This window comes from Delphinus delphis, chromosome 6, assembly GCF_949987515.2.
Source record: "Delphinus delphis chromosome 6, mDelDel1.2, whole genome shotgun sequence".
Classification (NCBI taxonomy): Eukaryota; Metazoa; Chordata; class Mammalia; order Artiodactyla; family Delphinidae; genus Delphinus; species Delphinus delphis.
In genome coordinates this window covers 36,644,010-36,671,343 of record NC_082688.1, presented here as the reverse complement: position 1 = coordinate 36,671,343, position 27,334 = coordinate 36,644,010, and the positions used below count along the sequence as shown (strand labels likewise).

General features: G+C 51.0%; 1 protein-coding gene across 3 annotated transcripts; it reads left to right on the top strand.

The window, feature by feature from the left end:
- Nucleotides 1-45: 45 nt before the first annotated feature.
- Nucleotides 46-25,938, top strand: TMEM8B (transmembrane protein 8B). Of its 3 annotated transcripts, none has more exons than XM_060014526.1 (13): nucleotides 46-759; nucleotides 5,187-5,376; nucleotides 5,752-5,959; nucleotides 11,904-12,037; nucleotides 12,330-12,598; nucleotides 13,179-13,504; nucleotides 16,473-16,566; nucleotides 16,724-16,847; nucleotides 16,926-17,068; nucleotides 17,282-17,460; nucleotides 24,390-24,536; nucleotides 24,668-24,784; nucleotides 25,039-25,938. In XM_060014526.1, the coding sequence occupies exons 1-13, from the start codon at nucleotides 234-236 to the stop codon at nucleotides 25,468-25,470; spliced, it is 2,889 nt and encodes a 962-aa protein (XP_059870509.1). In that variant the 5' UTR covers nucleotides 46-233; the 3' UTR covers nucleotides 25,471-25,938. The 3 variants fall into 3 exon arrangements, with proteins under 3 accessions (XP_059870509.1, XP_059870510.1, XP_059870508.1); XM_060014527.1 differs by having other exon boundaries at nucleotides 25,035-25,938; XM_060014525.1 differs by having other exon boundaries at nucleotides 24,390-24,784; nucleotides 25,035-25,938.
- The last annotated feature ends 1,396 nt before the right edge of the window (nucleotides 25,939-27,334 follow it).

The window sequence follows — 27,334 nt, the reverse complement described above, 5'->3', positions numbered from 1 at the left end:
GACGTCAGGCTGAGGCCGCCGCCGCGGGGCCTGGTTATCGTCCGTCCAGCGCAGCCCGGAGTCGCCCAGACCTGAACTCCTACCCAGGTCCCCGGCCTGGCCCCAGCAGGCTCGACCCCGGCCCCGGGCCCGCGAGGACACCGGAGGTCACCCCCCGGGGGTGGGAGCGGAGCCGCGGGTCAGCTCTGCGAGCGCCCGCGCTGGCCTGTCCGGCCCCGCCCCTGCCCCGGGCCATGGCCCAGTCCTTGTCCCGGCCCCTTTTCCTATCCAGATTCGGGCCTTGGCCCCCGACCCCGCCCTCGCCCCGCTTTCCACATAGGTTCCAGCTACGGCCTGGGTCCCAGCGCATGCCCAGATCCGGGTCCCAGCTCAGGCCGCCACTCCAGTCCCTGGCCTGGCCCCCATCCCAGCGCCTGCCCCTGTTTCACCTCCTTTCCCAAATCCCAGCCCAGCCCTTGTCCCAGACCCATTCTCAAAATTTGCTTAAGCCCGGGGCCCAACCCCTGCCCCTCCTCCGGTCCCCATCACAGTCTCTTCTTCCATCACATCCCCTACCCTTGCATAAGTCCCAGTGCCCAGCCCAGCCCAACTCTTTATCCCAGTCTTTGCCCTCATCTCTGTGTTTACCCAGGTCTCTCCCACTACCCAGCCCTCTCTTTCATACCCTGCCCCTCTCCCAGCCTCGACTCAGGTCTGGGCTCCAGCTGCCGTCAGCCTTACTGCTACTGTTGCTGTTGTCTGTCCTTGGCCCAGGGGCTGGTGAGTGCAGAAGCAGGAAAGACCGAGGCAGGGATGGGGTTCTGGCAGGGAGGGGTGGACTGGAGGGATTCAGGAGAGGTGGGACCTGGGCAACTAGATCACTGGGGAAGACGTGGAGAGAAATAAGAAGTCTTGCATAATTGAGAGGAATTGGCAGGGTTAGAAGAGTGGTAGCTGTGGGCTTGAGGCTCAGCAGGTGGCTGACAGAGACTGCAAGGTTTCCTTTCTTGGGGTCCATCCGGACTCCACTCTGACTCTTGCTTTTCCAAGAAAGTCTTGAGTGCTTTGCACCTGCTCATGAAGTCTGGTGGGGGAGACATAGTCCCCCAGCAGAGAGCCTCTAGTCCAGTGTGGGAAGATCTGGCCTAAACCTTTGAGGAACTGGGCATGCCTTAAAACAGGGTTAAGAAAGCAGTTTTGAAAATAACATGTAGCAAATAACAAAAAAACATGGACATGGGTTAGTTGCCATTATAATGAGTTTTCTTCTTATAACGAGTTTCATTCCAAATAAGCTTGATTTGCTGAGGAATAATTCCTGACACTTTTAAAGCAGGGTTGAAACTCAGAGACTATTTTACAGTTGGGGAAACTGAGGCTCAGCAGGAGATCAATTTGCCCAAGATCATACAGCTTGTCAGTGGCAGTGTGGGGCTAGAAAAAGATTTCCTCATTCCTATCCTATACTGGTGTTTTTTGTTTTTGTTTCTGTTTTTTTTTTCATTGCAATATATGCCCAATAGGAAAACAGATCCAAGTGCAGAAAGGCTCAAAGCACAACCTGTCCTCTCCCCTGTCTTCCCACAAGGGGGCTTCATCCACAAACCCTCCTTACTTGTCAGTTGTCAGCCCAGGGCCACCATCCAGTGAGGAAGTGACTCGGACAGGAGAGGGAGATACCCAACTTCCTAATGGGTGGAATGTGGGAGGATGAGGGGGTCCTGGCCATAGGATATGTGCTGTAAAGATGGCCCCATAATAAAGAGTCATCATGGCCCCAACCCCCAGCCATCTCTGGCGGGTGGCACTCTAGAGGTGATGGGGATGTGCCTGAGGAAGTCTTTGGCAATAACAAGTAGCAGAGCAGCTGGGGGTGGAGGGGCTGCGTTTCAGTGAGCTCTGGGGCCCTGGTTCAGTGTACAAGCTTGAGGAAATCAATGCACGCCAAAGGTCACTGCTCCTGCAGAGATGTGCAAGCTCTATGTGGATGCACACTGGTATCTGGGCACTTATGCATCTGTGTGTGTACCTGAGGGATCTGTGAGAATGCTGGGCATGTGCAGTGTGTATATGCTTGTGTGTTGGTAAGTGTAGGTGCGTGTCTGTTGTGTGCATGTAAGCCTGTGTGTCCTTAGTGCCTATGTTACTGTGTGAGGGGGAGGTACATGTGGCCCATGCATGTTCCTCTTTAGCTCTTCTTGCCCCTCCTGCAGACAGATCACTGAAGTGTCACCTCCAAGTGGATAGTTCCCGGTTGGAGGCAGTGTTGGATGCCTCCCACAACATACATGAGTAATCCATCTGCCCCCAGCCAGATTCCTTGAGGGGCTCGGCGTTGGTTACTGCTCAGTGTTGATTACTGCTGCTGGCAGATCGGGCACTCAACAGAGGCAGAAGGCAGGTCAGTTTTTCAGTTTAGGTGAGGGGGAGTCTATTCTGTCAAGCCCAATTCATAGCTTCTATCCCTGCCACCCCAGCATCTTTGTTCATGAGCCCATTGAGCAGACACTGGGATGACTAAGAGAGGAGGGTGATTGACAGCCACAGAGCTGTAGAAAGCTGAAAGATGTGGATTAAAGCATGATTGCCCAGAAGCAGTTTCAGGTGCTTTGGGAGGATTATAATGAAGGTGGAAATGAGCACTGACTAGGTCCCACAGCAGGCAGGGCTGCCCTGAGTGCTGTTACTAGTCACTGGCCTGCAGGGGTGCTCTGTGACCTGGTGGTGATGAGACGTTTCGCCTGAGGAGAGACTAGCACTGTCACAGGACCACGATGGCACAGTCGGTCTCAACAAATCCTTGGGTCTTTTCCGACTGCAGTTGCATAACCCAGGCATGCCTTGCCATTATAGGAAATAGCCTTTTGTTCTACTGAGTGCTGTCACTAGAAGGGCCAGCCTCAGCCCGTGTGTATGCATGCGTGCGTGCGTGTGTGTGTTTCAGGTGGTGATGGAGAATCTAGCCTCATCTGGAAGCACTGGCGCATCCAAGGCAGGTTCGTCTGAGCTTGGTTAGGGCCTTACTTGTGCTTCCTCTGGGACACAGCTCTGTAGGTCCTGGTGAAACCCAAAACCAAAGCTTGGAGTGAATGGGGCTGTGGACGCTTTCTCAAACATCTGCCCTCTAGGCTCCTCCCAGCATCCCCAGCTTCTTTTTACTCCCTTTTCCCACCAGGCTATTCTATGACCTCTGTAGCCCCTAGCCACTTCAGGGTGGCTTAACTAGTCCCCCAGTTCTCCAGGCCATGCCATGTTCCTTTAATCACAGGGCTCTTTATGCGCGTCTGTCTATTGTTTCCTAAAGGTCATTAGCTGCTTTCATCACCAGCTCTCTGAGAATCTGCACCGGGGGCCTGGCCAGCATTTCTTCTAACAGTAGCAATGACCCATCTGATGACCCATACCTGGTACCAGCTTTGAGGAAGAGGAGCCCTTCCCTAATTCCAGCAGGGGGTGCTCCAGTGCTCTGCTTCCCTGTAACAATAGTATCCAGGCCATTCAGCTCTTAGCTTTCTGCCTCCCAGTTGTCACAGCAAGGGCTCCTAGGAAACCTTTCTTCCCCATCTCTTGGTTCATTTCCCTTCATCCCTCTCTGATACATCACCACTGCCCTGTGAGTGCTGCTCTGTGAGCTTCTCTGGTTCCTGAGCAGTGCTCAGCTTGCAAGGTGGCAGGTCTTCCTTGTCGAGAGTGACCATGTGGCCTGAACTGCACAGACTAGTCCTTGGGTATAACCGTGGCTTTTGAAGAGCACAGGCCAGTCTAGGGCTAGTGACCTCCACCTATATAGGACGGCTCTCTGCAGGGTGACTCAAGGTTGCTGAAGTTCAGTAGGGCCAACCTTGATCTGTGTTCCCTCCTTCAGCAGCCTCCTTTTCCAGATGCTTCTTTCTCTGTTATTTCAAATGCCTCATTTTTGGAGTTACATCTCCCATCTCCAGAGGGGGAAACTGTCAGAATAGGCAAGGCCTGTGGGTATTTCCTACTGGGCTAAAAACTCTGCTTCAAGGTCTCCCCTACCCACTGCCCCTACTCTTGTCCTGAAGCTGCTTGAGTTCCCAACCTTCTCATCTGTCCTGGGGGCATCCTTCTGGGCTTCGCTGGGGCTGGTCTTAAGTCTCCAAAACAGTCAGATTCCCCAGAGCTTTGCCTGTCATTTGAGGCCCTCTTCTATCCAGCTGAGCCGCTGGGTTCTTTGCATTGTTACAGCAGTCCTGGTCCCTATGTGTTTGCTTGGTAGCTGCTTATACCAGACTTTCCTGCTCACTGGGCTCTGCTCCTAACAGCCATGATCAGGTATCTTGGCATTTCGGCTACAGAGGGCCACTTTCTCCCCACTTCCCACCCCAGCCTCGTCTGGATATGAATATTCCCAGGTAGTTTGAGATTCCACTGGCTTACCAGTTGACTGCCTCACTGGGCCTCCCTCCAGGAAGCGCCCCCAGCCCCTCCTTCTGAATCCCAGAGGCCCTGCTGGCTCTCCTTTCCTCCTCTCCCTGGGGCTCTTGTGGTGGCCTGCCAGCTCCTGTCCTTGCCTCTGCCACCCAAGCAGGCCCCTTGCAGCCTCACCACATTTTCCCCTCCCCTCTGCCGCCCTGAGCCAGTATACAGACAGCTCTTGTGAAGCTTCTGAGAGTTTTTATTGCTCCTGACCACAGGGGAACAGAAAGGGGAAGAAAATAAACAAGGCAGTTTCACAGTTCCCTGCTGACTCCCAAGCCCACAGGTGGAGTTCCAGGCTGCTCAGTAGCCTAAGAGTCCATGCCAGCACACACACACACACACACACACACGCACACGCACACACGCACACACGCACACAAACGCGCGTACACGCACGCACGCGTGTGCACCATCCACAGCTGTTTTGTTAGGCTTGGTACGAGGAGAACAATGGCTCCTAAGTGAGGGGCAGCTGTGGGGTCCTCAAGAGGGTTCTGGTTTTGCATTTAGACAGATCAAGGTTTGAATCCTCAGTTTGGTCTAGCGTTAAGCCTCAGTTTCCTTATCTGTAAAGAGAGGTCATTTTTCCCAAGATCACTGTAAGGTTGAAAGCAAATGATGGCAAGGGCAGCATGAGACCCAGTTCCCGGGCAGAGGAGAACCTTTGCTGAGTCGGTGCTGTGGGTGAGGCAGCTTGGTGTGCCTGGGGCTTGCTGGGAATGGCCTGTCCTACTTTGCTCCTTTCTCTTCCGCCTGCTCCCCAGGAGGCCTCTTCCTGACTGACTACTCCACCTGCTCACCCCGCAAGCTGAGTCCCTTCCGCTCCTTCGCCAGCACCGAGCTCTTCCACTTCCATGTTCCCGAAGACACATTCCTGGCCGTGTGGAACCTCATCATCTTCAAAGAGCAGGGGGGAACCTTTGGGGACCACTGCCCAGACCAAAGTGTGACTGTGTGAGCGTCTGAGTTAACCTCCTGACCCCTGCTTCCAACCCCAGGCCACTTTCCAAATGAAAATGCAAGTTCAGGAGGTCAGCTGACCTCCTGACCCTGACCCCTGACCCTTGTCCGGATTGAAGTGTGACTCGCTGAGGGCCAAGACCTCTGTCTCCTGACCATTCCTGGCTACTGTATGACTGTTTGAGCGCCCGAGCTGATCTTTTGCCCCTTATGTTCTGACCCCTGACCTGGAACCACTTTGTTGTGTGGGTCGGTATAGGGAATCCACTTGTTTTACTGGTGATAAATGACAGTTCTCCTTTCTTTCCCCCATTTTCCATGTCCCACCCCATTGCCTGCTTTCCTCTTCTCTTCATTCTGGTCCCCCAGGTATTTCCGTTCTGGGGCACCCCCTGTCATCAATCCCCTGCACACACACTTCCCAGGGGATACGGCTGTGCCTGGGGTTTTCTCACTGACTCTCAGCTGGACACTGCCCAACCGCACCTCTGGCATCTTTAACGTCAGCAGCCCCTTACCTGGGGACTGGTTCTTGGCTGCCCACCTGCCCCGGACCCACGGCCACATCTCTGTCAAGGTGGGTTGATACTGTCCAGGGTAGGAGGGGCCAGAGCTGCTTCTCCATCTCTGGGCTACCTGGCACACCAGCCTTGTGCCAGGGTGGGCAACAGCATAAGGGTGGCTGGCGTGGGGCATAGCTAGAGGTCAGCCGGTCACCTGGTGGGTCAAGACTAGTCTTGTTCTACGTCTTGGTTGGTGATAGCCCCGCAGACTCTTGTAGGCTTTAGCCCAGTCGTTAGTCCATTTGGGAGTATACGTTCCTCTTCTATCATAATTTTAGCTCCTGACACCTTATGGAAGATGTTAAGAGAATACTCGGGGGCAGGGAAGCCCCTTCCTGTTAAGAAGCGGCTTTGGGCGCCTGGCGTCCAACCTGATTGTTGACGCTCTTTCCCCCAAACATCGGCAGTGATTTCATAGAGCAGAGTTTGTTAAAGTCTCCAGTGTTGTAGGGTTGAGGTCAGGCTGCTTCTCCATTCTGGTTTGGAGGGGAAGGAAATGCTGCAGAGTTTTCCTGCCACTCCCAGGCACTGGGCAGGCTAGACCTCTTCATTACTGTGAGAGGACCTGAAGGTTTCTTGCTCCTGTCCACTGGTGGGAAGGGGGGTGGGATGTGGTGGCCATGTCAGAGTGGGATGGCCACGGGTGTGGGGTCAGTGGTAACGGCAAAGGGCCAAGCGTGAGCTGAGCAGGATTTAAAGAACAGGACATGAAGAACAAGAAAGTGAGTAGGGTTTGGCCACTGAGAATTGGGAGAGGCAGTCAGGTGAGGATTTGAGAGGCCAGTCAGGTGAGGATTTGACCTGGCCATCTCTCTCCAGGGTGAGTTCCTTGAGGGCAGGGGCCCCGGACTGTGTCAGACTCCCCTCTCCTCCTCCTGCTGAGGCCCAGCGTTCAGAGGTGTTATAATGCTTTTGAATGAGCTGAGAATTACACAGGGACAAGTGTATGGGCACTGCTGTTGTCAGAGATGGGAACTCAGGCTGAGGGAGCATCTCGAGGCCTCAGTGATAGGCCAGTTTTTCCTGAGAGTGATGTACGGGAGAACCTCCTCTGCAGGCCTGGGAGCCCTCTGGGTGAGAGCATGTTGCGAACTTGCCCGGAAGTGGCTCTGGGTTCTAGGTTCTTGACTCCCATCCGAACCAAGTGTTCTTCTATTAGGAGGAATGTCTTCTTAGGTCTTTGGCCAAATCCCAAAGAGCCTGTTCCTGGTCCCAGCTCTGATTCTTGACTCTCTTTGTGAGAAGAGAAAATCTTTCTGAAGCCCTGCTGTAGTTATCCAACAACCTTTCTGACTGAGCAGGAGGAATCTGGCGCCTAGGCCTGGGCTGGGATTATGGGAGCTGAAGCCTGGTTAGGAGAGGTCAGAACCAGGCTTGACGTGCCCGTTTGCATCTAGATATAGCGAGTGGGGCCTGGGGAACTTGGCACTTCAAGCTGGAGCCCTACCCCGTAGAGATCCCTGGGGTGTGGTGAGATTAGAGAGAAGAGGGTGCAGTTACCCTGTGACTGGCAGCTGTGTGTGGACCCCACGAGAGACGGAGCTCTCCAGTCAGGCCTGTTCTAGAGGTTGGGGGGTAAGACCTTCTTTGTGTTTCCTCTAAGAATTTGGTTATCTTCTGGAATCTTACATGGGCCTGTAGGGCTTCTTAAGTTCTCTGGTTAATTCCCTAGAATCAAGCCTATGGCTGGGTTGTCCAGAGCATTCCTCTAGGGCTCCGTCTTCTCTGCTTGCTTCGTCCTCGTCCCATCGTCCTGACTTCCCATAAGGCTTGGCCAACACCGGAAGTTATTGTGGGTTCAGGGATATCCTTGGGTGGGGACTGAATGGTCCCAGCGTAAGAAGGCAGCACTGTTCCTCAGCTTTGGGGACGAGTTCAGGCCTCCCTTTAGACCTTAGTCTTTGAGCACCTGCTTTGTCCCAGGCCTTGGGTTGGGTGCTAGGGACACAGATAAATAAGATGTATACTAGTGAGATACAGGAGGTTTTAAGAGGACAAAGGAGAGGTGGATAACTCAGCTTGGTAGTGTGGTGGGGAGTTGGTTTTAGGAAACTGTTAGGAAGTGAGACCTGCTGTTGAGGAAGCAGGGAAGGGCATTCTAGGTGGTGGGAGTAGCATGGGCTAAAGCTTAGAAGGGAGAACTGAAGTGGTTCAGTGTGGGGCAGGCGTTGGGGTGAGTGAGGGAGCTGGAGGGGTGAACAGAGGCCAGATCAGGAAGGGCCTAGAAGTTTGAACTTTATCCTGAGAGTGATAGGGAGCCTTAAGAGGTTGTAAAAGGGAAGTGACTAATCTGGTCCAGGCCACTCTCCTGGGCTGTGGTCCCACACTTCTGCTGGCCTCTGTATTATTCACTACTGTATTCCTAGCGCCCAGCACAGAGCCTGGCACATGGTGGGGGCTGGGCAAATTTTTGTTGCCCTTCTGCCATCTTCTCAAACTCGTGTTTCCAAAGCTGATCTCATTTCTCCTCCTTTCCTTTTCTCCTTCTTTCTGTCAGCCCCTTCTGTCTTGACCTGTGCCCTCTATCTCCTTACCTTTCCTGTGTGGTGCATGTGTTCCTCCTGTGGTGTCCAGCTGCCAGTCTGCCCTGAAGGGCTGCCCTTTGGCTTGTGGGTAACATCTGGCACCCAAATGGCTTATTAGGGGAAGTTCTCCAAATATCTGGGGCACAGTTCTCCTTGAACTCCCCAGCTTCCTCTCCCCAGCTCCAAGATTTGAAAGTAAGTGAAAGCAGATAAAAGAATGAAAACAACAATAAGGAAAGAAAAGGAGCAGATTGTACAGAAGAAAGGATTCAGTTGAATCTACCCGCTAGGACCAAGAGTGGCTCAGTATCTCAACTGAAGTGGTTCAGATCTGCTAACAGTCTTCCTTCTGTTCTTCTTCCTCCTTCTAAATTATTTTATTTGTATTTCAAATAGGTAATATATGCACCCGGTACAACATTCGAAAGGTACAAAAGGCATACAGTGAAAAGTAAGTCTTCCTCTTCCCTTTGTCCCCTTTCAGTCCCCATGTTTCCTCTCCAGAGCTGACTAGTAACTAGCTGTTACCTAGTTCCTTATATTACTCTTTCCTCCTTGAAACATTTTCTCTACTTGTCCTTTGTGACTTTACAGAACTGTCCAGTTTTCCTCCTGCCCACCGCCCACTCCTCTGTCTCCTTTCCTGGCTTCTCCTCTGCTTGATCTCTTCACATGTGGTACCCCAAAGCTTGGTCCTGGGACAACTCCTTTTTATTTCTTCATTCTCTTGCTAGGTGTCTCCAGCACAACAGTTTTAAATACCACCTATAAGTTCATGTCTTCCAGGTGTATTAAGTGAGTTCAAATTTCTTTGAATCTCAGACTTTATATCCAGTGGCTTCCTTGACATCTCTGATTGGATGTCTAAGACCAGTCTCAAACTTAGCAAGTACATATCCAAACAAAGCCTCAAGTCGAAATCTCTTTAATTCCTATTTCACTTCTCCCAGTCTAAGCCTCTTTGTTCTCTAATCTTCTTCTCAGTAAATGGCACTGCCATTCACCAGTTGCTCAAGCCCCAAATTTAGGTGTCATACTTGATTCTTCTTTTTCCCTTATTTCCCCACAACTAATCCATAAAGAAAAAGTATTGTTGACTCTACTTCTAAAGGATGCCCTGGATGCATCTACGTCTGTTTCCACTCTTAGCACACCTTCCCTTGGTCGTCTGCTGGGCCAAAACAGTAATCTCCTAAGTGGTCTCCCTGCTTCCACTCTTGCCCCCTGCCATCTCTCCAGTGCTCACCTACTTCCATGTTGATTGGTGCTAGCTAACTGTGGGCCGGAGCTGTGCCGAGTGCTGGAGTATTCCCACAGAGAAGGCCAAGATCTTTGGGCATCTTCAGTCTACAGGCCTCACCCAGAGGCTCAGGCCTTACTAAAGAAACTCAGCCCACCTATATTAGGACAGTCTAGGAATCAATCTAAGGCCTTCCACTCCAGCTTCTTTCAGACCGCTTCTCACTCCACTTCTCACTTTTGGCCCTCCTGGTCCCCTGATCCCTTGCTTTGGTTCTGTTGCTTCCAAGAGCGCGGACGTTGACTGAGTTTGGATTTTCTCACTTGGCTTCTGCCTTGGCAGCTCTTGAGGACCTGACTTCTGCTGCCCTTCCTGTGGTTCCATTACGGGATGAAGGTCCCTGCTGCACCTTCCCTGGTCTCCACTGACTGAATGCTCCCGTGCACAATAGGAAGGTGTTAGACATGCACATTATACAGTTTAAGGAAGGAGCACATCTTAAATAGAGAGGTCATGTCCACTGATCTTTTAGTTAGGGCAACAGCAAGCAAAATGTGGAAGAAAGTGTTTCTTCCCTCTGGACTGTATAGTAAGGACGGGGGCTGTCTCCCGAGTGTGAGTCCCCACCCTTAGGGCTTATTCACCACAAGATTATTGTGGTGGTGATTCCTACGTTAGGAGGTGGGGTTGATGAAATAACTTGGGAGAGTATTTCTGGTCCTTAGGGCTTGACACAAAAGATGAGGGACATCTGCTTTGGAAATCAGAGATGGAGGTCTCTGTGCAACGAGGTGGGTTCAGGAGCTCTCTGAAGGGACCTCTTTTTGACACCTGTTCTTTAACTCAACAGATATTTTCTAGCACCTAGTGTGTGCCAGGTGGTGTGCTAGGTATTGGGGGTGCAGTGATGCAAAAGGTACAGGAAAATTCCAGGCAGAGGGTAAGGAGATATTCCAGCCTGGCATCCATCAAGGCCCCCTTCCAACCTTGTGGAGCTTTGCTAGAAGTCAGCAAACAAACAAACAGACAAAACAAAACAAAACAAAAGTCAGCAAACAAGCCTTGGCTGGCTTTTTCCGTGGCATGGAACTCAGTGGGATGTCAAAGCCTGGAATTCTTGTCCCAGGTCAAGGCTAATGGTATGTCTCGGTCAGAACAACCACATAAGTGAACAGTGGCCTCTAGTTTATTGGGCCAGCATAAGACCGTTTGTCCAGAAGATGAGAGAAGCCTAATCAGGAGCCCCCCTCCCCTGAACTGCTAGGATCGAGGGCCCAGAGAGCTGCAAATGCCACAGAAGAGGAGCCGGAATTAATGGGCCCATCCTCACTGGAGATGCTGCAGGGCCAGAGTGGTGTCCTCCCAAGTAGAGAAGTGTTAGGGATTTTATCCAGAAGAGTAGCTCGGGGAGATGTGGCGGTTCTCCTCCAGTGGCAGAGGAAACCCAGACTGAGGCAAAAGGAGCAGATGTATCTGTGGGCCCCTGAGGCAGAGCGGTGGTCGGGGGACAGAAGATAGGCTTTGGCTTTGTACAGGTCAGAGCTGCCCCCAGCTGGGTTGATTCACTTATTCATTCATTTATTCAGCAAACATTCATCTGTGAGGGGTGCACTTTACTTTAGGCTCTGTGTCTGGGGGAACAAAATAAGACCAGGTTCCTTTTCTCAAGTTACCTGTAGTCTGGAGGTCCCTTGGGAGGCAGAGTGGCTCTTCCCTGGGGGTATTAAAGCAGAGGCTGGACAAGCACTTGGGAGGGGCAGGTGGAGAATAAAGGAAATTAAAGATTCGGTTGGGGGAAGCGGGGAGGTTTGGACTGGAAGCCTTTAAGGGGCTTTCTAGTGCCCTTGGAGTGCTAGTGTTCTACGTTCCTGAGGGCTTGGTGGGGGAATGAGGTGGTTTGAAATACCTTGAGGGGCTGTCCAGGAATGCTCAGGAGTTGGGGTTACTGGAGGTGGGGAAGGGAAGGCCTGACTGTCAGGAGGGGCCCAGTTTTGAGTCCCTAAACCTCAGACAATGCTGAGGATCCCAGCAGATCCTGCAGACCTAGGAGGGACCCAGAGCTTAGAGGACTGCGGTCACAGCCCCAGAAGCAGGAGGGCCAGAGGAGGTTTGTCCTCCGCTTCAGCAGGCTGTTCGCCGCCATTTAGTAGCACCTCGCTGTCTCCCCTCCCGCCACCCCTGCTTGTGTCCCAGGGTCTCCAGGATGAGTGTCAGTACCTCCTTCAGCCGCAGCTGATCGTCCGGCGTTTGTTGGACGTGGCTGTGCTGGTGCCTGGGCGACCCTCTGAGCAGACCCTCTCCCTCCACAATCGCTCAGCCCTGTACAAGTAAGTCAAATACTGCCCCACACCGGGCCCTTCCCATGTTCCTTCCCCGGCCTTAGCCTACCTGCTGATCTTCCTCTCCCTCTGGCCAGCCTGGACTGCTGAGCTACCCAGAGCCCCAGGGTGACTCCCACCCCCTGCCTCCCCCTCTCCCAGCACAGAGGGGAAGACCCGAAAAGGCCTCCGGTTTTTCTGTCCCCTACTCCTCCCTTCTTCCCAGTGTCTCCCTCATCCTGTGTCCCTCTCACTTCTCTGTACCCTGTCTTTTCTCACCTCCAACCTCCCCTCTGCCCAGGGTCTTTGTGCCCAGCTTCACTTACAGGGTTTCAGCACAGCTGGTGTGCGTGGGGGGCCGCGGGGCATCCGCCTGCCCCCTGACGCTGCGCCTACGTCCCAAGGCCCCACCCCTGCACAACTCAAGCTCTGTGGCCTGTGGAGGTGCCTCGGTATGCCAGCTGGAGCTGGCACTGCCCCCGTGGGGGCACTGGGTCTACGTGCGTGTGGAGACACCATCCCGGGGCCCTGGCAGGACCGTCTGCTTCCAGCTGTGTGTGCGGTTGCAAGGTCAGAAGCCCCACACCTGCGCCAGCCACCCAGCTTGTGCCGACTTCTGTGGCTGGGAGGAGGCAGGCACAGTGGCTGTGTTCACTGGTCCTCGGCCACGTGCCTACGACCTCCCCGGCCCAGCCCAGGCTTCTTTACTCGCCAAAGCCCTCCCACTTGGAGCTTCAAGTCATTGGAAGACCATCAGATCTTTTCTTGGTACCTGACTTGGGGCTCACTAAGGGACCTCATTACTCTCCTTGATTTAATCTCAGTGTCCTGGAGTAGGCAGGGGACAGCTAGGACTTCTGGGACATGGTCCTTGCCAAAGCCCTTGCAAGTCAGTGAGAGGGTCCATCACCTGTTTCAGCAGTGTCCTCACTGCCCGTGGGGTGGGAGAGATGACCTTGAGTCCCTCCAACATGACATTCCATTAGCTGTGACCACTAGGGAGCCCCTGGACCCTGTCCTGTAGCCTTAGATGCCAGACGCCAAAGGGATGTTCGATTCCAGTTCTTAGCCTCCCCACCCTTTGTTATGTGGTGGGGCTGCAGGGCTGTGAGGGCGGCAGGCCCCAGCTCTGATTTCCTCTGCCCCACAGAGTGCCCACAGCCCAGCCTGTCCCGTGCCCTGGTCCCCGGAGCTGCCATGAACATGCCCCAGTCACTGGGCAACCAGCCACTGCCCCCAGAGCTGTCATCCCTCGGGGCCCCTGCTGAGGGGCCCGGGGCCACATCCCCACCTGAGCACTGCTGGCCAGTGCGCCCGACGCTGCGCAATGAGCTGGACACCTTCTCCGTCCACTTCTACGTCTTCTTTGGCCCCAGCGTGGCCCTCCCCCCTGAACGCCCAGCTGTGTTTGCCCTGAGGCTGCTGCCAGTGCTGGACAGCGGAGGCGTCCTCAGCCTGGAGCTCCAGCTCAACGTGGTACTATTTGTGGAGAGCGGGGAGGTCGCCCTTTGGGGGAACCCGAAGGGGAAGGTGTCGGGGTGAAGGGGCCCTTACCTCCTCCAGAAAGCCTGTCTAGGTTGCTTTCACCTTTCATGGTTAGAGACCATGCCTCAGCCCAATTCTGGTCAACAAACATGCCCTGAGTATTTACTACACATGGGCTGGGTCAGTCAGGGCAGCTGAGCGGTCTGGATTTTCCCAGTTGTATAGGCTTACTTGCCACTCACTAAGGGCCTCTCTCTATGGCAGGTGTTTACTTTTTCTCGCATATCTCCTGTGATGGGGAGCTCACCACCTCTTGAGGCCACTCTGATTGCTAGAGGCATTCTTGGCATTCCATCAAAGTCTGCCTCCATGGATTTTTACCCACTGACCTTTGTTTTGCCCCAGAAGCTATATCCAGTAGTCTACCCCGTCCTTTTTTTTTTTTTTAATAGACATTTTTCAGAGCAGTTTTAGGCTTACAGAAAATTGAGGAAAGTACAGAGAGTTCCCCTCTTTCCCCACACAGTGTCCTCTATTACTCACGTCTTGCATTGGTGTGGTACATTTGTTGCATCCCTATCCAATTTTAACAGCCCTTTGGATGCCTCTCAGCCTTGCCAAAGCTGAACAGCCTCAGCATCTTAGACTTCTCATCCTCTGCTGTCTCCTCTGGTCATACTTCTGGTCATCATGCCTCTGAACTAAGTGATCCAAGGTGGTCTGACCTGGGTGGCAGGCAGCATTTGTGCAGCCTGAGATCAAGTTACCTCTTTCAGCTGCTGCCTCACACTGTGGGATCACCTGAGGCTTGTGGTGGACTAAGACCTCTGGATCTTTTTCCTTTTCTTCCTTTTTTTGCTTCAAAACAATTGTATACTTTTTTATTATAAAAATAATAGGATCACATATAAAGGCTTTGGAAAATAGAGGAAGACACCTCCATAACACAACTGCTTAGCTTTTTGGTATATGTCCTCCTAGTCCTTATCCACATTAACTGATGTGTTTATCTAGTTGTAACCAAGGACCATGCACATTTTCATGCCCTGAGCTTGGTTCATGTGAACCGCTGCCAATACCTATCTTATATTTTTGCAGCACACTTTTTAACCTGAATGGAAGAATTTATGTCTATCTTTGAGACATTGCCTAACACTGGTTTGGACCTTGCATCTTCACTGCTTTGTGTAATTCACACACTTGAAAAGCTGGCCTTCTAAACCTCTTAGTCATTATTTTCAGCACTGAACAAGACTGGGCCGAGGGCAGAACCCTGTGTCAGGCCATTGGCAACTGTCTTGGGTTGGCGTTGATCTAATTATTTATCTACTGTTCCCTCAGCCAAAAATCCTTTTAACTTTACTATCCCTCAGCTCTGGGGCAGGGATCATTTTCCTATCACCCACCTGAGACCTGGTCTGTCTTGAGGTGGTATTTTATGGGACATGGCGCAGAACTTTCTAGTGATCCTCCTGGTCAGGACAGAGCTGACTCTTCAACCCCAAGATGTTCCTTATTTTCATACTCAAATTCTCTGTGTTCTGGCTAAGACTGTATATGTTTTGTGTTTGCTTATCGCCATGCCTTTGGGCAATGACAGTGAAGTCTTGATTTGACCTTGAAACTATAGAGCCTATGTCAGAGACCAGCCCCACCCATACTGACTCTTCCTTAGTATCCTGAGAGGAGAGGCCCACCTCCCCTGCTGCTTTGCCCTGTCTTTCTCTGCATTCTTGTCTATTTTCTCTAAAAGGCATCTGCTTACATTCCAGCCATCTGCATGCTATGACACTGCTGCACACCTCAGACAGCCTGTTCTATTTATTCTGAAAGGTATATTGGCACACCTACTCTGATCTTTTCCTCAAGTATTTTGATGTTTTCCCTTGGGTCAAAACTGGACACTTGGCTCAGAGAACTGCATACCTAGAAAACATTTTTTCTTTGGCTCCCACCAGAATGGCTTTTGCTGAAAAATACTTTGGCATATAGCCCTGGGCTTGCATTGAGGGAAGTTATGAACAAGTTGTATGAAATTCACTCTTGCAGCTAAGGATAGGAGGTGGGGCAGCACACAGTGCTTCTTTGATGTGAATTTAACTGAGAACCACCCTTTTGGGTGCAGTGCTTCTCCTGAGACTCTAACTTTTATCTTGTGGACTCACAAATGTGGTAACTCACGTTTCCTTCCTTGCTTTGGTTGCTTGGAAGTCAGCAAATATATGGCCCACATCTAGGGACAGATTTGTAAATTTCCCTCATGTATTTATTTTATCCTGTTATATGTATTTAATAAGCTGCCTCAAATCCTTCTTGAATGAGGTGAGCTTATGGCATCCTGTTACCTTTATTCTTGTAGACAACCCTTTCCCTTTACTCCTATGGATATCCAGTTTCTTTTAATCCCAGCCAGCTTGCTACATTTAATCCCATAGGCGTTCTATTACCACTGCTCAGTACCTAGAATTATTTCACCTGAGGAAGAGTGCATTTCTTTACATGCCTCCCACCTTCAAGGCCAAGGTGAAGATGTGAAGATGACTGACAAACCTTACAATCACCTTTGTTTACAACTAGTGTCTACATCCAGCAACAGTGCTCTTCCCCTTCCCCCCATCAAGCTAGATAGGACTGAAAAAGTGGGTGTTGTCTCTTGCCTAGACAGAATTTAAACAATTCTTCCCAAAGAAAGGACTCAGAAGTGGCCTTGCCTTCTCATCAGTCTTTGAAAGATCTCTGCTGTGGAAGATCTGGTGTTTCCGTTTTTTTGTTGTAAGAACGAGGAGGTGAGGGGTGGGGAGGGTGCTTCCGTGTGGAGAGCACCTGCAGGAATGGGATGTCCAGTGAGGGCCTGGAGGGGTTTCTGGGGAGGGGTTAAGAGGTGGAGGAGTCTGGCGGGGGTGCTGGTGGGAGGACTTAGAGGGTGTGGCCGCCTCATCTTTATACCCGCCCTGCCCAGAGCTCCCTGCGCCAGGAAAATGTGACAGTGTTCGGATGCCTGACTCACGAGGTGCCCTTGAGCCTGGGGGATGCAGCAATGACTTGTTCCAAAGGTGGAGTGAGGAACCGGGGAAGGAGTGGGGGCTGGAAGTCGGGGGCAGGGGGGTGGGTATGGAGGAAGGATGGGCTAGGGCGTCTGGGAACTGGGGGCAGGCGGGTGAGGGTTCTTTAGGTCCTGACCCCACACTGACTCCTCCCTTCTCCCCTCAGAGTCCCTGGCCGGCTTCCTCCTCACGGTCAGTGCCACCTCCCGAGTGGCCAGGCTGCGAATCCCGTTCCCGCAGACGGGGACCTGGTTCCTGACCCTGCGCTCCCTCTGTGGGGTGGGGCCTCGGTGAGCGGGGCGGGGCGCGGCGGGGCGGGGCGGGGCGCGGCTGCGCCCGGGCCCGGTTGATTGGCAGTTTGTGCGCAGGTTCGTGAGGTGCCGGAACGCGACGGCCGAGGTGCGGTTGCGCACTTTCCTGTCCCCGTGCGTGGACGACTGCGGGCCCTACGGCCAGTGCAAGCTGCTGCGCACGCATAACTACCTGTACGCGGCCTGCGAGTGCAAGGCCGGTGAGCCGGCTGGGCTGGCGAGGGACCCCACCCGGGGCGGTCGGAAGGGAGGCGGCCCCCTCAGTAGCCGGGTTTGAGGGGGGGCGGGGTCAGGGTGGGACCAGCCTCCTCTGGCCTTGGCGTCGGGCTTGAGCAGAGACCACCAGCGGAAGTATCTGCTGAAGCGCGGGCTGCCTTCTCACGTCTTCCACCCTGTGCCCCTCCCATCCGCAGGATGGCGGGGATGGGGCTGCACCGACAGTGCGGATGCGCTCACCTACGGATTCCAGCTTCTGTCCACGTTACTGCTCTGCCTGAGCAACCTCATGTTTTTGCCCCCCGTGGTCCTGGCCATTCGGAGCCGATATGTGCTGGAAGCGGCTGTCTACACCTTCACCATGTTCTTCTCCACGGTATGCGGTGGCGTCTGTGTCTTTCACCGAGTCCTTATCCGTGGTGGTGGGTTAGAGTGTACATTTCCACCACGGGGTTTGGGGATGTCTACACCTTCATGGTATGAGAATGTCTCCTCTTCACTGTACAGCAGTGCTTCCTGACCGCTTCGTATCATGGCATGCGAACGTGATAATTTTTATAAGGCACATTGGGATATATGAGCAAGGCTGTTTGCGACTTAAGATAACAGTCACTGGAGACAGTGTGGGGTCTCCAGCGACCCGCACCCTGCCTGTCCACTCTAAGAGCTGAGGGGACCTTTACCTCAACACACTGGCTGAGAAACTCTGACTTACAATTTGGAATTGTGTCTACACAAATCCCCTGAGATGCTACATCTAGGGATCTTTTCATCTCATCCCTGGGCTCTTGGTATCTTGTGATGTACAGTGCCTGCCTATGAGCACTGCAAACATCTTAGATGGATTCAGACTTTTCCACATGTCTTAGCAACAAGGATATCACAAAAACCAATACATGCCTCTCTGTTGTCCAGTATTAATAGATCAGACATATATCCAAATTACAAAAATCCTACTTATCATCTAGGAGAAAGTGAGGGGCAAATGTCCTGAAACTGAGTCATGTTCTAGGGCCCTGGTTATTTCTCCACAGGTGAGGAACAGTGGGCTGTAACCGAGCCATGTAGCAGGACCTTGGCCACTTAAGCTGCATGAGAATAGCACACCTCAGTTTTGTTTGACTGGTCCCCTTTTTAGACCTGCTCTGACAATGCCCCACTCTTTTTATATTCAACATTGTTTCTCTCGCTCTCTTTTTTTTAGTTTCAAGATCCTTTTTATATTGTTGCTCACCAAATTCCCTAGCAACAGCTCTTTCACCAGCGCACTCTTGGTTATGTGCAGATCTAATGTGGTTCACAATTAGTAAGAACACCTAAGTGTGTCAGGAGCCTGGAGCGTGTGAGGAGAGCGTATCCATTCTCCTGCACTTCACAAAGCATCCTGGGCATTGGCTTCAGGGTATTCAGTGTCAGATGACTTCTTATCTTCTGGATTTGATGGCATATCATCCTGAAAAGACAAGACCTTCCCCTAGTAGGAACACTGGGGGAGTCGAAAGTGCCTGGCACCACATACAGTGCTTCCACTTTCTTAAATAAGGCAGTAAGCAAATGATCAAGGAAAAGATACTGGCTCTGAGGTGTTGCCTAAAGTCGTGCTCTAACTCCTGTTCTTTTTCCACACGTGCCAAAGTGTAGAGCTACTTGTGATTCATTTTTCACAGGCAGGTTTCCTGTTGTCACTCTTTCCTGTTCTTTATTTTGTTTAGACTTATTTCATTCCTCAGCAGTCTCCATTTAAGGACCCATCTTTCATATTGCAGGTATCAGCACCAGCATGGTAGGCGACAGTCTTCTTCCTTGTCTTCAAATCCAGGACAGTCTACACCTGGGAGTAGTGTGTCAGTTCCTACCCAGGGCCTGGGAGCAGACAGTAGCTTTGTTCTTCAGGAGTTTAAAATGCAAAATGTAAATAAGTAGAAAAAGCAAAACAAAGCAAGCCACAAACCCAGCACTTGATTTTGTATGTAGCCGACAGTTCAGATAACTATAACAGAAAAACAACGTCTACTGAATACATGCTGTGTGTCAGACAGTGCTCATCGAATCCTCCCCATAGCACTGTAATAATAGGTATTGCTATTATTATTATCCCTTTTTTGCAGATGAGAAAAGTTTACATACTTTGCCTAAGGCCTGAGGTGAGTGGTAGAACCAAACTTCGCACTCAGCCTGCCTCCAGATCCCTCTCATGTAATCACTGAGCTGTAGTGTTCCCCTTGCATAGGGCAGTGAGCGTGCATGGATACATTTCTAACCTGACTTCAGTTTCTCAGAAGTCCTGGAGTACGTGGAAATACTAACGACCTCACTTTAGTAGTTCTCAAATTCTTAAAAGATAAAAAGAGCCAATCAAAAGGTCAGGAAATATAACCAAACCAAATACAGGAAATCACAGGGAAAATATATCAGACATTGCGGTTGTGCACCTCTGACTCATACAGTTCAAGCCACATGTCCTTCACAGTGCTAGAGGAGTCCTCATAATTGGATCCCCAAAGACCCAGACAGAGCTGACATCCTGGGGCCCCTGCAGCCTTCCTTGTCGATTGCTGAGATCCTGGCTGCAAGCCCACCTCCTCATTACCTCTTCTGTTCCTCACACCAGCACAAGTAATTCTCGGTGGCCCTTGGCAAAATCCCATGACTGTTTCCAAGAGGAAACGGAAGCAGAAAATAAGAGAACAGCAGGAAGTTTCATTCTGTCCCGAGTACAAATATCCTAATCTTTGTATGGATTGAATATATTTGCATCTTCAATTTTAAATTCTCTAGTGCCAGGATACTCTGTTTTGGAGCGTTAGACAAACTGTATAGTTATGTTATAAAAGTATAAAATTCCACAGAGAAAAACAACTTAGTATAATTTTCCAAAATTACCTTGTAAGTAAAGAAATCCAAAGCTGAGGAAGGTGTCAAATTAGATTATACTAATAGAAACTAGTTAGTAGTCTGAATTTCTTTTCTTAAATCTCCCAATCTTTTTGTGTTATTTCTACCACTTCTTTTTATTGCTGATGACAAAAGGAATACTAATGTAAAAATTAGTCCACAATTTTCAGTGAGACAATAGTGCAATATATATATATATATATATTTTTTTTTTTTGCATAAGGGAAAGTTTATTAGTGTGGGGATATTCTCCCATGAATATACATGGCATAAAGTATAAGATGACTGTAAGGTGACTAAAATTTACTGGGCACATACTGTGTGCCAAACATATAGGAGAGTATTCCAGACTTTCAGGGTAGAGTTTCCCAGGTGCCACTATAACTCAGCCTTCAGTAGCCCACTCCAGCTTTCGGTTGAGCCAGTTGTTTCTAGGTGATGGGTAAATGGTTACACCAGTGATATCTATGGTGGTGAGCAATTTGCTTTGCCTCATTTACTATGAATTGTGCGTCCTGGTTAAGGATGGTGCTGAATGGGTGCCATGGCAATCGATAATGGCTCCTCCTCCATGAATAGTAAAGCTGGCTGAAGCACTGAAGGCAGAAGAGACAAACATATGCCTAGAATATATGATGACAAGATGCTGTCTCCTCCGGGTTGAGGAGTTTCAATGAAGCAAGCTGCCACAGGTTGTTGGCGGGTTTCCCTAGCACAGTGTGCCCCGGGAGGGAGTCGATGATGGACTTTACTGATGGCATTTTTGGACATTCAGCAGTGACAGTAGCCAGATAGGATTGGTGAAATGTAGATCGTGTTGGTCACCTCACACTGCAGTTTTATTTATTTTTATTTTTTTAATATTTATTGATTTATTTTGGCTGCACCGGGCCTTAGTTGTGGCACGTGGGATCTTTGTTGCAGCGTGCGGACTTCTTAGTTGCGGCATGTATGTGGGATCTACTTGCCTGACCAGGGATGGAACCCAGGTCCCCTGCATTGGGAGCACGGAGTCTTACCCACTGGACCACCAGGAAAGTCCCCACACTGCAGTTTTAATTTAACTCTACCCCTAAGGGTTTTCTACAACCTTAATCTCTTTGAACTTCTAGTATACTTGTAGAATAATCAGTCATAGAAGATTAGAGAGATGATATTCCCCAAAACCTCTCCACTCCAGAGACGATCTCTCCATTATTCCCCGCTCTTTTTAACAATGTAGAAATTCCTAGGAGGAAATAAACCTTCAATTAATTATTTTCTTAGATGTGTCTTCAATGTTAGGTGATTCAGCTTTGCTTTTTTTCTGCTGGTATTTATCCTCTCTTATCTGAGATTGAAAGATTTATTACAAGTCCCTCTTCTAGAAGTGTTTGGGCATTTCCTTCTATATACCTGAAAGTCAGGCATATGAAACAAGTGCTTGGTGAAGTGTGAAAGGTAAAATTAATGCTTTAAAATAAAATCCAAATCATAAAACAGTATTGGGTAATTTAGTGAGCAGTAGTATGTATATCCGGTCTTGGAGGTAGAGAAATAGAAAAAGGCCAAAATATTGATTTGTTTAGGAACCAAATTAGTTCCCAATTAATCACATATAAGAGAAAGAATTAAAAAATAAACCTTTGAGGCATATTCAAACATTAAATGGACCCACATGAAAAGTGTCTCCAAGTTTCCCAGTAAGAACTCATTTTCTCTATTTAATAATATAAAAGAGGGATTTATGTCCCCAAACTTATGAACCCTCTGAAAAGCCTGGGATACTCACTTAAAACATGATAGGGCTTCCCTGGTGGCGCAGTGGTTGAGAGTGCGCCTGCTGATGCAGGGGACGCGGGTTCGTGCCCCGGTCCGGGAAGATCCCACATGCCGTGGAGCGGCTGGGCCTGTGAGCCACGGCCACTGAGCCTGCGCGTCTGGAGCCTGTGCTCTGCAACAGAGGCCACAACGGGAGAGGCCCGCGTACCGCAAACAAAACAAAACAAAACAAAAAACCAAAAAAACATGATAATTCCAGAGCAGTCTCTTCCTGAAGGGACAACATTCTTTACCTCCAAAGTGAAGGGAAAGAAAGAGGATAGGTACACAAGTTTAAGACTTGGCAGTTTAAAATGCGAAGGAATCGAACCCAAGGTTTCCCAATGTCAATTAATATCCCTGAGTTTTCTTTTTCATTTATTTTTCTTTTTCTAAACTCCTAGCTTGTCCCTGCCCTTATGTTATTCACCCTTTCCCCTCTGTTGGTTGAAGTTACACATTTTGCAATTTGAATGACTGGATGAAATCTTCAACAGGTTCAAAAGAAACATTAGCAATTTCTTTCTCATCCTTTGTCTCTCAAGACTAAACTTTTGAGTCTGTTTTCCCATCCTGTTGGTGGCAGCTCTGCATCTGGGCTGGCTTCTGTCAGCTTTCACAGCAGACCTGCTTCAGTTTCCCACCTGCTTTCCCTAAGGTCGCTGCTGTTTCAGTGAGGTTGGGGTGTCATGGTTTGTGCTATGAGTTCGGGATATAGTGCTCCTTTTCCCTGAACTCTTCTTCCTGACCTCGCCTCCACCTTCTCGTTCTCAGCTCTGACTCATTCAAACAGGAGACTAGGTTCTCCCATTTTCATTTTCCCCAGAAGTTGCTGAGACCCCACTGCTGCCAGTGAGTGAAACTGTGATATTGCTCTGCTATCTATCTCCTCAGCTGTGGGCTGGATATCCCTGCCCTCTCCCTACCCACACCCAGAGCCGTGCCTCTGGAGGCCTGGATACCTGTCTCACTAAGGTCTGTAAGGCTGTCTCTCTTTTGGGCTCAGAGCCCTTGTGACTTAGGGTTGCCTTTTGATGGAATGATGAAGAAACTGATGTGGGCTGAAAGTAGTGCCTAAAGGATCCCTCCAGTCAGTGATCCAGCCACTTCAAAGGCTGCCTTTGGATGGTATAGCACAGCCTTCCTGCCCCAGCTTCGGTTCAGCCTGATGCATTTCAGCCCAATCCTGGCAACTACACTGAGTTGTTTCTTCTCTCAAGAGGTGCTCTCAGTAGCCATGGCTCTCTGAGGACCTGGGGTAAAGTACAGGGGACAGAGGTCAAACAGATTGATTCACAGAATCTTAAGAGACTTTTTTGATCCCCTAAAATCTGCTGGCGTGTCTCAAACTCAGCTCCAATGAGTAGATTTTGGTCAAGTTTACATAGGTCAAAACCTTTTTCTTTCCCATTATAGCTTCGTAATTTTTCTTAACCCTGCTTTCATTACCATAATAACCCATTCTTCCTGACACGGAGCAGGGGTGATACTGGGAGATGGGAGAAGTGAGCATGCCACTGTGATGGTTGTTCTCGGTCAGAGCTGTTTGTCTTCAGAGACCTTGCCCAGTCTATTTTCTTTGGGTGGACTCGTAAGGCACATGATATAGAAGGAAGCGTGTTCCTGCATCTCTGCACCAGATATTCTTGAAACCATCCATGGCCTTAGTGTTTAGCATCAGTAAGTACTCAAATTACCTAAATTCTACACAGAAGTTCAAAGAAAGGTGACAGCAAATGTTCCAAGACAAAATAAACTTGAACTCAGGTTATCCCTGGGTCACTGTTTTCACAATAAGGGAATGCAGGCTGCCAGAGGTCCTGATAGCATTATCCAGCGGGGCACAGGGATTGCGACCACAGACCCAAGGGCTGATGGCAGAGCTTGGTTCCTTAATTGGGGTGCCCAGTATAGCTTGTTCCAGTTCCACTGTGTCCCCTGCACCCCACCTTTAAGCTCAATACCCTATTCTTTGCTGTGTTCCCCACGGTGTAGGGTAGGTGAGCACTGTCCCTTTCCTGTGTTCTTCCCGTGGTGTAAAGTGCCATGCTCTTTTCCCTGGCTTTAGGGACTCTGCCTTTTTTCTCACCGTCCCCCCCGCTTCCCCCGTGGCATTGGGTGGGAGAGGATGCAGAGGACCAATTAGTGCAAGGTCTGAAGGTGAAGCATGACTCAGAGTCTGAGCTAACAGACAGGGCTTGGGGTCTGGATTGGCCAAGAGGCCAGATTCCAGCCTCAGAGCTTGGGCCAGGATTACAGGTGGGACCCACACGAGCACAAGGGGATACAGGCAAGGATTGGCCTCAGCTTGAGAGACCTGGATCCCTTGGCTTGGTGCTCTCACAGCACATTCCAGAAGCAGGAAGATTAGGAAGGTGAGGACGAGGCTCAGGGCTGCCAGATACGTACAGCCTAAGACACAGACCGGGCCTCCCTACCACATTCTTCTCAGGGGTGGGGAGTTGGGCATTTCCCAGTTCTGCTCAGTCTGTGCCCTCTGACTTCCGCTTTTCTGACAGCAGCACGCCACCCCTATGGCCTCTTTCTCCAGTTTTGTAGACCTGGACCTTTGCCGCAAGTTCTCTCAATGCCTGTCCTCTCTTCCTCCAGTTCTACCATGCCTGTGACCAGCCAGGCATTGTGGTTTTCTGCATCATGGACTACGACGTGCTGCAGTTCTGTGACTTCCTGGGCTCTTTAATGTCCGTGTGGGTCACTGTCATTGCCATGGCTCGCTTACAGCCTGTGGTCAAGCAGGTCAGTGCAGAGTGGGCCCTGGGGGACAACCATAGCCACAGTCTACTTGAAATCCACTTCCCGATCTCTCCTGGGGGCATTGCCAAGTGCCTCTCCATCCCGGCCCAGCCCCTGGAGACCTCTTTCTCTAGGTGCTGTACTTGCTGGGGGCTATGCTGCTGTCCATGGCTCTGCAGCTTGACCGGCATGGACTCTGGAACCTGCTTGGACCCAGTCTCTTTGCCCTGGGGATCTTGGCCACAGCCTGGGTAAGGTTGGGAGGGCTGGGGGCGGGGAGGTCCCAGCAGGACTTGGGTGCAGGGACTTGGGTATCTGGTTCCCAGTTTAAGGTGGGTTGGGACCCTGTCGTCATCACTGTGCTGCTCACAGCGCTGCACTCCAGTCTTGGCAGATGCCTTCAGGTCACCACCAGGGCTCAGGGGAAGCCTGAGAGTGACCAGCAGTGGCTTGGGTTCCAAGGCCTCGCGTTCCTGAGTCCCACTTCTCTGCCTCCCCCAGACAGTACGCAGCGTCCGCCGCCGGCACTGCTACCCGCCCACGTGGCGCCGCTGGCTTTTCTACCTGTGCCCAGGCAGCCTTATCGCGGGCAGTGCCATCCTGCTCTATGCTTTTGTGGAGACTCGAGACAACTACTTCTACATTCACAGCATTTGGCATATGCTCATCGCTGGCAGTGTGGGCTTCTTGCTGCCCCCTCGTGCCAAGACTGACCACCAGGTCCCATCTGGAGCCCGGGCCCGGGGCTGCGGTTACCAGCTGTGCATCAATGAGCAGGAGGAGCTGGGCCTTGTGGGCCCGGGAGGGGCCACTGTCAGCAGCATCTGTGCCAGCTGAGAGGGGCTTTGGGCTGCCCTTGGGGAACGTGAACTCTTCCCCGGGGCAGAGAGCCCTTCCTTGGGTTCTTCCTGGGAGCATGGAGTCCTCCCAGGGATAAGAGACAAGTTGTATTTCTTGAGGACATGGAGTCTTTCTTAAGGACACGGAACTCTTTCAGGGGCCTGGCACACTTCCCGAGGGCCTGGAGTCCTCCTGCATCTTCAGGACTGGAGCTCGTGCAGGGCCACAGAGCCCCCTCAGGACCAAGGAGTCCCTCCCAGGGGTGTGGAGCCCTTCCCAGGGTATGGAACCCTCCTGAGGACATGGATTCCTTCCCTGGGAGACCAGGCCCTCTCAGGACATGGTGTCGTTCCTAAGGAAACGGAGTCCATCCTGGGGAAGCTGAGTCTCCAGATCTTCCCAGCAGCTCAGCAACTCTGGGCTCGGGCTTCCTTCCCAGAGGCAGGATCTGGGCTGGGCTGTGCTGGGAGGGGGATGCAGGACAGATGGGGCTGGGACTGGGGCTGCGGTGGCTGGTATCCTGAGTTGATGCAGGTGGAGTCTGGTGTGTCTCCAATGAAGTATTTGCTGGTTCTGTGCTGCCTTTTTTTTTTCCTGAGGGAAACGGTGTGGGGTGGGGAGGGAAAGAGGGACCCTGAGACAATCAACAGGGGTGATGGAGCCTAGCTGGCATGAGCTGCTGGAGCTACTGTCTGAGGCTTTTGCCCCATTGTGTCAGGCTGCAGCGGCCGGGAGTAGGGAGTTGTGTGAGTGTGTGTGTGTGTACTTGCTGAGATGATTTCAGTCAGTGAGACCTCCCTTGTGGTGCCCACACCCAATAGGGAAGGAGGCTAAGGGCTCAGGAAATTGGACTAGCAGGTACAAATCTCAGATGTGCAAGAAATATCACAAGAATGTAACTTCTGTTTTGAGTCTCCATTTTGCCCGAGTGCCAGAAACATAATCTTTTGTCATTTGGGGATTTCTTCTCTTTCCACAAAGGTCACAGCTGAGTCCCGAGGGTCTTATATAATGCCGAGATACTGCGAGGGTGTTTTCCCTGGTCACCAGGGTCCATGTGGTGCCCCTGAGATTTCCATCATCCCACCTGGTCCCCAGTTAGTGGTACAAGCAGGCCTTCCCAGAGTGGTTTCTTGTCCCCATCTGTGTAACCCTTTCAGTCCTGAGGCTCTCCACCACTTCTGTGCCACATGCAAAGACTTGTGAGACCTTGGCTACCCAGAAACACCTTGAAGCCATTTCTACCCTGGGGTCCTGCTCTGCATTTTACTTGACCAACAATGCATGAGTTGCTCCAGCTTTCACACCTGCAAACCTGTCCAGGGGCTTGGTCTGGGGAGTGGGGCTCAGGGCCCCTCCCTTTTGGGGCCCTCCTATGCCAATGCTCTCACTACATCCCCTCCTCCTTGCTTTTTCCTCTCCCTAACTTAGGGAATCTTTTATTAATCTGGAGGTGGGGACACCTATTTTTCCTTACATTTTTCTCCCAAATCTTTTGTTTATGCCTTAAGTCTTTTATGTTCCCTTTAGAGCCTAGGCTTTTGAAACTCAGATGCCAGGAAAACATCTCTTTGTTCTCTGCTTTTTGCAATCACATCTCTTCCTTCGGGCACTGAGCAGAGTGATGTGAGAAGGTCACATCTCACATCACATTCACCAATTGAATGGTGAGAAGGAAGGAGAGGTGTGGGCTAGGTGTCTGTTCCTGTATCAGAAATATTATGCCACACAGATCACTAGGACACATGAGCCCAAATAGCTGGGATTCAGGACACAGTAGAGTACAGAAGGCACTGAAGAGGGAGACAGAGCTGAGACAGACCCCACCCAGCTAGGAGGGATCAGAAGGGGTTTTCTGGAAGCCGGATGGAGTGGAGGGCATTGAGTGAGGATTGAATGAGTTTCCATAATGCCAGGATGTTGGGAGAGTGTTCACTCTGGTCACCAGTGTCCATATCACA

Bases quoted from the DNA above. Each gene is read 5' to 3' on its own strand.
- TMEM8B (XM_060014525.1), top strand. From the start codon at position 234: ATGGCCCAGTCCTTGTCCCGGCCCCTTTTCCTATCCAGATTCGGGCCT. The intron at 5,377-5,751 runs GTGAGCGTCTGA...CTGGTCCCCCAG, and splicing joins CCAGACCAAAGTGTGACTGT to GTATTTCCGTTCTGGGGCAC. The intron at 24,785-25,034 runs GTAAGGTTGGGA...TGCCTCCCCCAG, and splicing joins GGATCTTGGCCACAGCCTGG to ACAGTACGCAGCGTCCGCCG.